Below are 14770 nucleotides of genomic sequence, written 5' to 3'. Positions count from 1 at the left end.
ATAGAAGAATGTAACTTAACTTTGTTAATCCTATAAAATAAACCTCTTAATCCTATAAAATTTAAATAAACTTTAAACATTTTAAAACTTAAAATAAATTTTAAAGATATAATTTACACTACATAAAAATCAAAGTCTAAATAAATGTAACAAAGGAAAGCAAAACCTCCTCACTGAAGACAACAAAACCAGGTGAGAGGAGGTAAAGATCTATATAAATTGAGTAGATCCTATGCCCATGGATTGGAAGGCCCAATAATGGAAAGAGGTCAAGGCTCCTCAAACTGATCTATAAAGACTAAGTTTTCCATTTGTAGACATTCTTTCTTAATAAAATCCATGAGTATTGCATCCAAACTTGGAACAAATTTTATAAAATCTACAAATATTAAACATTCTGTTTTGTTAATTCTTTGCTATACTATATAAATTTTCTATTTGGTAATTTAGTTATACTCTTCCATTTTAAATTTTGCAATGGCCTCAGTATTAAGCTAACACAATTATTGGATGCAAGTCAACAATATTTCAGGGTCTATCTTATTGCATAAGTGTTAAAATTAATAAGAAACTGTACCAATTATATTCTTCCATCTATCTTTATTATGAAAGCAAATATTTAAATATCTGATTCCATTGGAATAAATCAATATTAAATTATAAATTTTCCTCTTTTTTATTGTATTAGTGTGCTTTAGCATGTTATTATTGTTAATATAAAATGATAGTTTTTCTTTTTAACATTCTTCTCACTTTTCTTTGCTTTTTTAATATACTCTCCTGCTAGGTGTCCTACAACATTGTAATTGAAGGGAAGACATACACTGTGAACCTAATGCAAAAGTAGGTGAACTACATTATTTTATTACCTGTCTTTGTTCTATTTATAATTATTGTTCATATTTATCCAGAAAGTAACTATTTTGCATTTGTAAATATTTCTAGTTGCTTACTATTTGTCTCCTATTTTATGCTTAAGAAAAACATTTTAAACCTATATAATAAACATCTAGGACCTGAATCCATATGTATGCTCGCATCTTTTTCCTTCCCAGCAACATCAGGTTTCTATTTGACTATTTATGTGGTTTCATGGAGGATGAATTTTGATATTTTTCTATTTTTATCACGACATAAATATGACTTGTTTTTGAGTTCTCTTACATTCAACTATATTTGAAAGAGCATAGTGGATTTTTGAGTGGAAAGAACAGTGATTCTTTAAATTAGTTTACATATCAGAATGTATTAAGGACTTAGAATACAACTGTAATTAGCCAAACTCAATCCCATGCCAGCTAAGGAAATTGGGAAAAAATAAGCACACCATATTTGGGAATAAAGAAAAATGAAACCAGTAATGGTCGTTTTTAAAATGGGTCCTTTATTAAAAGTTTTGGTCAATTTGTCTCTTTATTATAAATCTTGATAGCTTAAAGATAAGGTCTTTCCATCCTTTTCTTCATCAAGAATGTTCTGGCTTTTCTTACTACTTTTCATTTTCATATATTTTATAATAAACTCTTCCACAAAGATATATCCATAGATATTGATTGTGACTTCATTGAATCTACAGAGTACTTTTTATGTCAGAGAACGTTTTACCTATGTTCTCTTCTAAATGTTTTATGGTGTCATGTCTTATATCTAAGTCTTTAAGACATTTTGAGTTTATTTTTGTGTATGGTGTGAGGGAGTGTTCTAACTTCATTGATTTACATGCAGCTGTCCAACTTTCCCAATACCACTTGCCAAAGAGACTATCTTTTATCTGTCATTTTTCCTGTCATTCCCTTTCAATTTTTTATTCAGTCTGGATTTTTTTTACTGAGTCTGAAATTCTTTTAATGCAGTCCAAATTATTATTTTCTTTGTAGCTATTATTCTTTTCATATTTAAAAAAAATCATTGTCTTCATACAGTCATGAATCCAAGCTGCCATTTTTTTCTAATAGCTTTTATTGTTTTCACTTTCATGTTCAACTCTAGGGTTCATCCAGAATTGATGTTTGTGTGTTTCATGAGCATGGGGATCAAGATTCAAATATTTTATCGTATTAGCATCCAATGGATCCAACACATGCTATTGGAAAAAAAAATACTTTCCTCATTGCACTGTAATGAAATGTTTTAAATCAAATGACTGTTTATGAGTGGGATATCTTTCTGGACTATTTTCTCTTATTTTATTTGTTTACTCCTGAGCCCTATTTATCTGAACAGATATCACACTATATTAAATACTGTACTAGGTCTTGTTACCCAGCCTTGTTCAACAATTTTAAGATGTCCTTGTTTTTCTTGATCCTTTAATTTTCCATATAATGTCTGAAGTCACCTTTTTTCTTTGTACCTTTTATTTTATATTCTTTTTCTTTCATAGTCTCCATTTTAATGAATCTATTATTTTATATTACACCATTTTCCCTCAATTAAATTCTTTGTTATATAACTTTTTACTATTCTTTTAGTATTTTCTCTAGATTATTGTATTAATCCCTGAATTATTAAATCTAATATACATTATTATTTTACCAGTTATCATACATTGTTAGATCTTCAAATCTTTTAATTTCACTTACCTTCTACCTTTTCATTATTTTTCCTGTATGCTTTTAAACCCCAATTAGATATGACTGTTATTTTTTGTATAGTCAATATCCCTTTATAATTAAGCATAAATTTGCACGTTCTGTTGTTTTTCATTTTTTCCTGCGTTTGTTTCTATCTGCAGTTAATTTCTATATGTCTCAGGAATTCTCTATATTTCTGTTGTAGATCTGCTTATTTTTGATTAATTTGTATTCAATGTTAAATATTAACCTTACTCTTAAGAACTTTTTTGCTGGAATAAATTCTAGGATGACCTTTTAAAAATGACTTTTGTCCTTTCAAAGCATTATTCCGATGTCTTCTGGCTTTCCTCGTTTCTATTGACAACTTAAGCTATCAGTCTTATTGCTGTTCTTTGAAGGGAACATCTTCGTTTTCTTCTTGATACTTTGAAGGTTTTATTTTGGTTTTCATCAGTCTTTAAAACTATATTTAGGGGTGATTTTTCTTTGCTTTTATCATGCTCAAATAAAATAGGACTTACTGAGTCTATATCATCAATTTTGAAAAAACTTTGCTCTTATTTTCAGAGATTTTTAAGTTAATCTCCTTGGCTACTCTGTGCAACTTCAAAATTTAGCAGATGATTTTACAGGGAAAGAAGCTATGAATCTGATGCAACTTAAATATTCATATTTTTATTCCAGGACTGCACAGCCACCAAAAGTTCTGCTTGTTTCTAGGCTCCCCAATAATAGCTTTCTCCCTGGTCCAAGCATGGATATTTGACTTCTTTCTTTGCCAAAAAACAGTGCTTGTATATCACTAGCTAAGTCTCTTTATAGGACTTTCAACCCGGAATCTGTGTGTTCCCTGGAGCTCCACCCCACTGTGTATTATTTTCTTTTTTTGTTACAGGAATACAAAAAGTTTTGCTCTGTTTGTCAGTGGTTTGGCTCTTTGACCTTTTGCTTTCACAAATCCAGACTGCCATAGCTGTCACAAATCTTTATACTATACTAATTGGAAAAATGAAAATGAGATACCTACACCCACCCTTTCTCTTTGTAGAGCCTTTTAAGCATATTCTTCCCATATTACAAACAATGTATTTTAATGTGAGATCTCCACCTGATCTGTTGAATTCATTTCATATTAGTTCAATACTTATTGACCATTTGCTGTTTTCCAGATATTCTTCTAAGAGCTTGAGCTGCATTAGTAAACAAAATGGATATGAATTTTATATTGTTTATCAGATGAGACTAATAATGGTATGCTAAATAGTGGATTAGGAAGAATGTTAGAAAGTGATAAATGCTTAAGCAAAAATATAGAACAAACTAAGAAGTGTCATGTGGAAATCCTATGCTTTAATAATTGAGGAAGTTGAAAATTTTTATAAACTTGTCAAGAGAAGCCTCAGTGAGATGTGGATATATAAGCAAAGACTTGAAGTAGATGAGACAATGAGCCATGTTGAAGAACATCCTAGAAAGGGGCAACAGCTAGTGCAAATACCCTGAGACAAAAGTTTGCCTGTTGTGTTTAAAAAACAGGAAGGACAGTGTGACAGTAAGGTGAGTGAGGAGAGGTCTGAAGACTAGAATTTTTTGAGCAAAATTAAAACTAAATCCATGTACTCAAAGAATCTCTCCCTCATGCGCTCTCTCTCTCTCTCTCTCTCTCTCTCTCTCTCTCCTCTCCCTACCTATCTATAATAAGTATAATAAAAGAAATAGCTTTTCATAATAAAATCTAGGAAACAAATTTTCCATTAAATACTTTTTATCTTTATTTTACAGAGTTTTCTTACCTCATAGTTTTAGGGTTTATGGTTATAATGGCACAGGAAGTATGAAACCTCTTGAACAACAGTTTCAGGTATGATTTTTATTGTCTGTTTTACCTTTGTTATGTGAGTTTCTGTGACTGTTTTACTTAGGGTCCACATGTCTCTAGAGTATAACAGGCTGGAGTTTTGTTTTGGCATGAATGTAACCATTTCCTTTGATGATGTGTCTTGAATTAGCTTTGTGACACAGATGATTAACCAAACCACAAATGATAGTGATGCATTTAAGCTATTATTTCATGATGATGCACATGTATGTGTTTATATACCTGTGGCAAGAGGGTTGAATATGGGGTGAAATACTTAAAATGAAAAAACATGACTTAAATCAGGAAAGCTAAATCTAGGAAGAAAAGGAAAATCCAAAGACTTGTCTGAAGTATGTTCAGGGACCAAATAAATACACATAAATTTCATGCACATTTAGGAATATATTAAATTTTCAACTACTTGGAGCTTCATTTAACAAAGTTTTCCATTTGCTGTAAATATAATAAAGAAATGTGCATAGAATTTCAAGGAATACCCATGCCTGAAATGCTGTTTTGCTTTTTACATTTGCCCTGCCTTACCAATTCCTATATTTTTTTAATTTGCATTCCTGATTTCTATGTAGCGAATTAACAACTACTTTGAAATTAAAGCATTTTTATAGAGACTAAGCTCTTAACAGGAGAAATAATAGGTATGGTGAGTTCTTTAAATTTTGCCTAACAGAGTAGGCAAATACATGTGAATCATCTATGGAGTTCTCTATACAAATATAAAAATGATGCATACTGTCAAAAAGTTTTATGATATATACATACGTGCATATATACATAATATTATAGACATACTTATGTATACACACACAATATATGTGTGTGGGGGGCATTTTTTGTGTGTGAGTGTGGTGAAAAAGAGACGGAGAGAAACAGAGGTAAAACAATGAGACAACGAGATGCACAGGGCCGCAATATCCCGCACCTGCATTTTAAGTAATTCTGCCATACCTAACACCTAACTCTACTTCCTACCTCCCAGGAGGTAATCATGAGAGACAGATGTATAATTCAAAAGAAAAAGCAAAGATGTTTTATTTATAACCTGGATGTAATAAGTTATTGAATGCTGGCCTCAAATGCCATGTTTGCCAAAGCTGCAAGCCTATCGTCAGTGTAGGAAAAACCAGGAAAGTTTATTAAATTAGGTTAGAAGCATATAAATCTATTTTTCATAAATTCCACAAATGATTCTCATCCCTAAAAGTTATGTTATCTTACTAACTAAAGATGTATCTACACGAAAACAAAGCAACCAGTTAGACACAGAAAGAGTTTGTTCCTAGTATCTGCAGTTTACTTTATGATCTCTCCAGGACAGAGAGATACTCATAATGGTTAAAAAGTAAAATTACCAGATGGCATAACAATCCAAAATGTGTATGCACATAAAAATAGACTTCAAATTATAAGAGGCAGAAACTGACAGAAATGAAAAAAGAAATAGGTAAATTATTATTATTATTGAAGATTTAAACATTTCTCTCTCAATAATTGATAGATGAAGTGGAAAGAAACTCAGCAAATACGTTGATGCCTTGAGCAGAACTATCAACTTGATCTCATCAACGTTTGTAGGCGACCACACACAACAGCAACATTCTTACTGTTGCTGAGTTTATACACATTCTTTTTTGAGTGCTAATAGAAGAATGAACAAGATATAATAAAGGAAAATAGTGCAAAAATGACAATGATAACAATAAGAAAAAAACTGGAGAAAAATTATATAATAATAATAATAAACTTTTGATTCCTCCATCTCAAAATTTTATCCTATGCTGACCTAAAAATGATTTATTTATTAATTTCCAAGTTTTCCAATCAACTTATGTATAAGGTTGATATAATTTACTGGTGGTTCTGAAGAATTAAATACATTATCAATCTGGATAATACAAACCACATTTGGAAGGAAGTGGATGAAATGCAGTGGAAAGGAAGAGGTATTTTTCCTTGATTATATAAAGTATGATTTATACAGATGAACCTGTATATGGGACCACAGTGAAAAAGTACAAATATGATAAGTCAGTGAAATATTTTAAAAATATAAGATACTGTTTTAGTCTATGTCTAAAGATACCATGCAGTAATTTACACATGGGAAGTTTAATGTAAAGAATTATTCATTGTAACAAGGATTAGAGTAAAACAATAAGAAGTAAAGAGAACTCTAAAGGTCATAGCAATATCAGATACAAGAAGCAGCCAGCAATCCCAGGACTGGGGTAAAGAAGACAGTTTCCTTGCCCCAGATTTGAGATTGTTAAAAGTGGCACAACCATGGATCTTCAAATAGGACAAGTCACTGTGGTGCTGTACCAAGAGATCTTGCTGTAAAATTTCTCTTTAGAACCCTCTGGAAATCTGTCCTTTGGGTAGCCAGGAAAGCTGTTCATAAGATGTCTCACCAAAGTCACTTTGCTATGGAAGGAGAGCGGCCTAGATGATGGGAGGATACTACTGGCTGATGGGTGCTAGAGACCACCATGCACACAAGGGTCTGGGTACTAGAGAATCTCCAAGCACTGAGGGATCCTGGCTTTGCAAAAAGCTGTACCCTGTGCAGGAGCCTACCAAGCTAGCACACCGGAACCAAATAGCAAAGCTCTCTTCCCATGCTCTCCAGTACCCGTTACTAGCAAAGCTTCAGTGCCACCTGGCAAAGGAAAAAATAATTAAGAGGTTTATATTCATTTGCACAAAGCAGGCAAAAGGTTAATTTGAAGCTCAGTAGCAATACATCAATAATTGACAGAGCCTACAACTTTGACTACTTAGTTTTCTGTATGCACTCTTTTATACACATTTGAACTCTGTAAAAACAACAAAATCACCCTACATTTCTATTTAGCAAGATTCAGCCAACCTTCTCCCAAGTAAAGAAATTCTCATTCTTCCCTCAAAATGATGAGACACACAATCACGAGTCACTGTGTCCATTGCTAGCTCTATTAAGTTCTCCACAAATTTAGTCATGGTCCAACTGAATACTACGTTAACATGAGGTTAAATTAACTTGTAAAGTTAACCTCCAACCACCTGCATGTAAACTAATAACAGGAAGAGGGAAAAAGAAGAAAATGGTTAGCACCTACAAATAAAGATACCTATGCCTATGACAAGATAAGAGAAAAATATTTAAAGCTACTATAGTCTTCATTTCTGTAATAAGTCATGATTGCTACGTATGACTTCTTTTTCCCACTACCTGCTCCCCATTTCCATTGCTCTCAACCAGAACCTAAGCTTGTTACGGATATTTACCTAGCAGAATAGCACAAATCTTCACTCCCAAAGGGTTTGCATCCTTAATCATATTTTATTTTGGTTACTATTATACTCAGGTGGGTTCAAGACACAGCACTTCTTTAAGCAACAAATTTCCCTATTGTGTTCAGAGTCAGTCACTCCAGCCACTGGGTTAGCCTGTTTGTGCAGTGGCAAAAAGGAGCTCGAAATATCCAGTTGCAAGTTTCATCTTCCAAATTAGTGGAATTTTTATTGTGTCCCCAGGTGAACAAATTCCCCACTGGGGGCTAGAAGCTAAAAGTTACTGGGACAGAAAGCAAAATGCTACAAAATGGTTATTAGATATAATGGTGGGAAGAGACACTCCCATTTCAACACCTTACTTCCTGGACCCATGTATTGTGGTTCTCAGAAAACCATGCCATATAATGGTCTTGATTCAAACATAACCCCAGCCTTTCAGAGTAATGTCTCCCAACTATTATGGTAAATGAGTATTCAGTAACCCGGTCTACCTTTCAATTAGGCCAGCTGCTTCCAGATGACAGAGTATATGGTAACACACGTACATAAACCAATTGCTGCCCTTAATTTGCTGAGAAACAAGTTTCTGTATCAGACACAACACTGTGCAGAAGCCATGGCAGTGGATAAGGCATTCTGTGAGTCCACAAGTTCTGGTGCTAGAAGAAGCACCATGGACAGGGAAGGTAGTTTTTGTTTTTCAGGGAATTTAATCCATTTACCTACATCATCTAATGTTGGCATATAATTATTCTTAGCATTCCCTTAATAATCCTTCTATAAGGATGGTAGTAATATCCCACTTTTATTTCTGATTTTAGTAATTTGATTCTTTTCTTTTCATAGTCAATCTAGCTAAATAAAGATTTGTCAATTTTGTTTATCTTTTCGCAGAGCCAGCTTCTGGTTTCATTGATTTGTTCTATTATCTGTTCTTATTAATTTCACTCTAATCTTTATTATTCCCTTTCTTCTGCTTAATCTAGGTTTAATATGTTCTTTTTCCTGTGTTATATGTGGTTGGATAGGATATTACTTTGAGATCTTTCTTCTTTATTAATACATGCTTTTATATATATAAATTTATCAAAAGCACTACTTTAGCTGCATCCCATACATTTTAGTATGGTATGTCTTCATTTTCATTTTCCTTAAATATCTTCTGGTTTCATATTTGATTTATTCTTTAATCCATGGTTATTTAGAGATATGATATTTAATTTCTACATCTGTGAGCTTCTCCAAATGTTTTCTGTTAATTATTTCTAAAAAAATGCCTTTATTATCAGAAAACATACTTTTATTACTTCTATACTTTTAAACTGAGGCTTTTTAAATGGATTAGCATATGGTCTATCCTGGAAAATATTTTGTGTACACGTTAAGAAGAATGCGTATCTTGTTCTTTGGTGGAGCATTTTACAGATGTCTGCTAGGTTTACTTAGTTTATGATTTTTTTTTCAAGTCTTATATTCCCTTGCTGATCTTCTGCCTAGTTGTTCCACCGATTGTTGAAAGTGGCAGAGAAGAAGAAAAGAAGCCTTCAACTATAAGTGTTGAGTTCTCTATTTCTCCCTTAGTATCTACCTATTTTTTTATGCACTGTGGTGCTCTGATATTTGGTACCTATGTTTACAAGTGTTATATCTTCCTGATGCATTAAACCTTTTATTAGTAGAAAATACTGCTCCTTATTTCTAGTAACATTTTTTTCTTTCAAAGTCTACTTTGTCTGATATAAATATAGTCAATCCAGTTTGCTCGTGGTTGCTATTTACATGATAATCTTTTTTCATTCCTTTAATTTGAGTCTGTCTGTGTCTTTGAACTTAAAGCATGTTGTCTTTCAACAGTTTATAGTAGTCTTTTCACATTGCCTGACAATCTGCCTTTTATTGGATTGTTTAATTCAATCACATTTAATGCTATCATTGATATAGTTGTATTTGCATCTGCTTTTTACTTTTTGTTTTGTATGTGTCTCATGTGTTTTTGTTCCTCTTTTTTCTCATTTTAGTGTTTTTTTTTTCCCTGTTAGGTGGATATATTCTACTGAAGAATTTAAATTTCCTTAATGATTTTTCAGTATTTTTGAGTTATATTTTTAGTGATTTCCCTAGGGCTTACCTTACACATTTTAACTTACCAGATGCAGATTTAGATTTATATTACCTTAATTCCAGTGATATGTAGAAACATTGCTCCTATAAAACTCTACTTCCCTCACATTTATGGTATTATTGTTGTACATATTACATCTATTAATGTTACAAACCCAACAGTACATTGTTATAATTACTTTACTATCTGCAATCATTTCCTTAACCCAGTACCTCTTTGTTTCCACTCACCTCCTATATGCTGTTATTGGCAAATATATTTCCTGGCCCCAATAATATGCCCTATTCATATTATTTTACTCAATTGATTTCTAAATCAGCTAAGAGAAAAAAGGGGGAAATACGCATTTATATTATGTTTTTAAATTACATAATAACCTGTATGAACTCTCTTTGGATGTTTATGTGGATTTGAATCACTCTCTGAGATCGCTTACTTTCAACCTGAAGAATAGTTCTTTAAGTGTTACTTGTAAGGCAGGGCAATTAACAACAAATTCTCAAAGTTTTCATTTATATGGAAATGTCTTTAGTTTGATTTTGTTTCTCATTTTTCTTACTGAATTTTTCATATTTTCTTGTATGGCTATTTATTTATTTTCTCTTAGGACTATTTGTCCTTATGTCCACTTCTGGGGGATTTAAATTGTCATTTACTTATGTTCATCAGTTTCACTAGGGATCAGATCTATAGAGTTCCTCATGATGTCATACCAAAAGTTAACTCTCCATATCTTTATTTTTGAAGAATAATTTTGCTTAATATATAATTCTAAGTGCCAGGGATTTTTTTCTCTCTCAGCATTTTTTTTGTTCATTGTGTCCTGCCTCCTTACATATGTGTGTGTGTGTGTGTGTGTGTGTGTGTATGTAAAGAAGTACCATGATTTACATCATTACTCCTATGAATGTTATGTGTTACTTTTCTCTGGTTTATTTCAAGATGTTCTCTTCATTTTTGGTTTTCAGCAGTTTATTATATGATTGGTTCCTTAGGTCTTGTGGAAATAAATAAAAACCAAGCAAATGAGAATAAACAAAGGTTACTTATTCATAGCAAGGACATCATCCACTGTCACTTGCATTTTGGCAGATACTCAAAGGCAGGCAGAAGAGTGGGAAAGCTTTATAGTGGAAGGAAGGGAAGACCTCAGGTGTGCTCTGATTGAAGGTTGTTGGTGGGGGCTGCTGTAGAAGGGTTAACTATGTGATTGGAGTATTTATTTGGCTTTTCTCTGCTTGGTTCTAAGGTGGAAGCAGGGACAAAAATTAGGGAAGCTGAAAGTTTTTATTTTATTTTTTATATATTTATTTATTTTAAATTTTATTTTATTTATTTATTTATTTTTGGCTGTGTTGGGCCTTTGTTGCTGCGCATGGGCTTTCTCTAGTTGTGTCGAGCTGGGGTTACTCTTCGTTGCGGTGCACAGGCTTCTCATTGAGGTGGCTTCTCTTGTTGTGGAGCACGGGCTTCAGTAGTTGTGGCTTGCAGGCTGTAGAGTTGAGGCTCAGGAGTTGTGGCACATGGGCTTAGTTGCTCCACGGCATGTGGGATCTTCCCGGACTAGGGCTCGAACCTGTGTCCCCTGCATTGGCAGGCAGATTCTCAACCACTGCACCACCAGGGAAGAAGCAGCTGATACTTTTTAATCAAGTCCTTGTTATTGGGACTGATTGCTGTATAAGTTATTGGTTAGCTTCCTGGATTGTTACTGGAGATAGCAGCATGACTTCCTACAAAGTCAGCTATTTATTGTCAGTAAAGAGGTTGGTTTCCTGCAGGTCAGAGTTTTATTTTTATATATGGTTTGGCCATTGCCTATTTGTTTATTCATTGTCTCAATCTATAAATGTGGTTTCTCACTAAATTTGGCCATGAATTTTTCAAATACTTTTATACCTATTTTCTCTTTCCATTTTTCTGGACCTCCAATTAAACATATTTTAGATAACATTGTCCCACAGGTTGCTGCAGCCATATTCCATTTTTAAAGCTTGTTTTCTCTCAGGTTTCTTTCAGATTCAATGGTTTCTATAGATCTGTATTCTAGGGTTTTTGTTTTTTGCCATCTGCAGTGTCAGTAAAACATATCCAGTGTATTTCATTTTAAATGTATTTCTTTGTTCTAGAATTTAGAGTTGGCATTTTTGTAACATTTTATTTCTCTGCTGAATTTCCTAATTGCTTCCCTTATTATGCCCAGAATTTCCTTTATGATGTCCTTCATCATGTTTTTAATATCTGTTTTAAATCCATTTATTTACTAATTCCAAAATCCGGTGTTATTTTGAAGTCAGTTTCTTTCTGGTTTTACTTTTGGCTATGGGCCACATTTTTCTTTTATTCATATATCTAATATTTTAAATCATATACTGGTGATATTCCATGATACATTGGAGAGCTTGTGATTCTTTTCTCTAAAGAGTTCTCAGGGTCAGTAAGATTGTGTGTTTTGTTGGAACATTTGCTACTTTGTGCTGCCCTGCCAAGGGGAGGCACTCAGGTGAAAACCAGTATAACACAAAACTCAGTAAATGCAGTTTTCCTCTTTCTATTGTTGATTCCCTTCTCTCACCTTTTCTTGCCTGCCTTTGTTGTTGGAGTTTAAAAAATAATTTTTCAGAGTCTACATTTGTCATTGATGAGAAGGCTAATCCAGTGCAAGCTACTCTGCCATTATACTAAAGTAATCTTGAAAAGAAAAAATTATCTTTTGGGTTTATTTACTTTTTACATCTACCTTGAAAAATTAAGTCAGAAGAGTTTGAAGAAACAAGTTTTTGATGATTTTTACCTTGATCCTAATGATTGGGTTGTCATGTTTCATTTATAACAGAAAAAATCATGGAAGTTTACTTGTTCTTTGGGACACGTAGGGACAGTTTTGGAAAATTGAGCCAAATGTTCATCTAATGATGTTATAAATCCATTTTGGAAACAATTAGTGCTTGACACATACATACATATATATGTGTGTGTGTGTGTGTGTGTGTGTGTGTGTGTGTGTGTGTGTGTTTTAAGTATTTGAGAATAGTGCATTTAACATAAATTATTCTAATAGAAATATATGTGTTTATTTTTCAGGACTTATGCTACTACCAAGGGTATATTGAAGGTTATCCAAATTCTATGGTGATCGTTAGCACATGTACTGGACTCAGGTTGTTATACATAATTTTATGGTTACAAAAAATGGAATTTTTAAGAAATAATTTTCAAATTTGAAAAATTATAATCAGAAGCTTTATTTTTATTTTTAAATTAATTTTATTGGAGTATAGTTGATTTACAATGTTCTGTTAGTTTCTGCTGTACAGCAAAGTGAATCAGTTATACATATACATATACCCACTCTTTTAGATTCTATTCCCATATATAGGTCATTACAGAGTATTGAGTAGAGTTCCCTGTGCTATATGGTAGGTTCTTATTAGTTATCTATTTTATATATAGTAGTGTGTATATGTCAATCCCAATCTTCCAATTCATCCCACCCCACCTTCCCCCCCTTGGTAACCATAAGTTTGTTTTCTACATCTGTGACTCTATTTATGTTTTGTAAATAGGTTCATTTGTACCATTTTTTTTAATATTCCACATATAAGTGATATCATATGATATTTATCTTTCTCTGTCTGACTTACTTCACTCAGTATGACAATCTTTATGTCCATCGATTTTGCTAAAAATGGCATTATTTCATTCTGTATTTATGGCTGAGTAATGTTCCATTGTATATATGTACCGCATCTTCTTTATCCATTTCTCTGTTGATGGACATTTAGGTTGCTTCCATGTCCTGACTATTGTAAAAAAGTGCTGCAGTGAACTTTGGGGTACATGTATCTTTTCGAATTATGCTTTTCTGCAGATATATACCCAGGAGTAGGATTGCTGGATCATATAGTAGCCCTATTTTTAGTTCTTTAAGGAACCTCCATACTGTTGTCCATAGTGGCAGCACCAATTTACATTCACACCAACAGTGTAGGAGGGTTCCCTTTTCTCCACACACTCTCCAGTATTTATTGCTCGTAGATTTTTTTGATGATGGCCATTCTGACCAGTGTGAAGTGATACCCCATTGTAGTTTTGATTTGCATTTCTCTAATAATTGGTGATGTGAAGCATCTTTTCATGTGTCTCTTGGCCATTTGTATGTCTTCTTTGGAGGAATGTCTATTTAGATCTTCCACCCATTTTTTGATTGGGTTGTTTCATTTTTTTGATATTGAGCTGTATGAGCTGTTTGTATATTTTGGAGATTAATCCCTTGTCGGTCGTTTCATTTGCACATATTTTCTCCCATTCTGTGGCTGGTCTTTTTGTTTTGTTGATGGTTTCCTTTGCTGTGTAAAAGCCTTTGAGTTTAATTAGGTCTCATTTGCTTATTTTTGTTTTTATTTTCATTACTCTAGGAGGTAGAGCAAAAAAAGATCTTGCTTCGATTTATGTCAGAGAGTGTTCTGCCTATGTTTTCCTCTAAGAGTTTTATAGTATCCAGTCTTACATTTAGGTCTTTAATCCATTTTGAGTTTATTTTTGTGTATGGTGTTAGGGAACATTCTAATTTCATTCTTTTACATGTAGCGGTCCAGTGTTCCCAGCACCACTTATTGACGAGACTGTCTTTTCTCCATTGTATATTCTTGCCTCCTTTGTCATAGATTAGGTGACCATAGGTGCGTAGGTTTATATCTGGACTTTCTAGCCTGTTTCATTGATCTATATTTGTGTTATTGTGCCAGTACCATACTGTCTTGATTACTGTAGCTTTGTAGTATTGTCTGGGGAACCTGATTCCTCTAGTCCATTTTTCTTTCTCAAGATTGATTTGGCTATTTGGTGTCTTTTGTGTTTTCATATAAATTGTGAAATTTTTTGTTCTAGTTCTGTGAAAAATGCCATTGGTAATTT

At 33.0% G+C, this 14770-nt stretch overlaps 1 protein-coding gene across 1 annotated transcript in view; it reads left to right on the top strand.

Moving 5' to 3' along the window:
• Positions 1-721: 721 nt before the first annotated feature.
• Positions 722-14770, top strand: part of ADAM2 (ADAM metallopeptidase domain 2) — a gene marked incomplete at both ends in the record, with an annotated part of 73289 nt that continues 59240 nt past the window's right edge. Inside the window, 4 exon segments of the mRNA XM_082680371.1 lie at positions 722-784; positions 788-843; positions 4359-4437; positions 12938-13014. Of these exon segments, the coding sequence (XP_082536497.1) occupies positions 722-784; positions 788-843; positions 4359-4437; positions 12938-13014 (275 nt within the window).

The sequence above is a fragment of the Grampus griseus genome, assembly GCF_964374135.1.
Source record: "Grampus griseus genome assembly, chromosome: 21".
Classification (NCBI taxonomy): Eukaryota; Metazoa; Chordata; class Mammalia; order Artiodactyla; family Delphinidae; genus Grampus; species Grampus griseus.
Note: the sequence above shows the minus strand (reverse complement) of the source record. Positions and strands in the feature narration are given on the sequence as shown.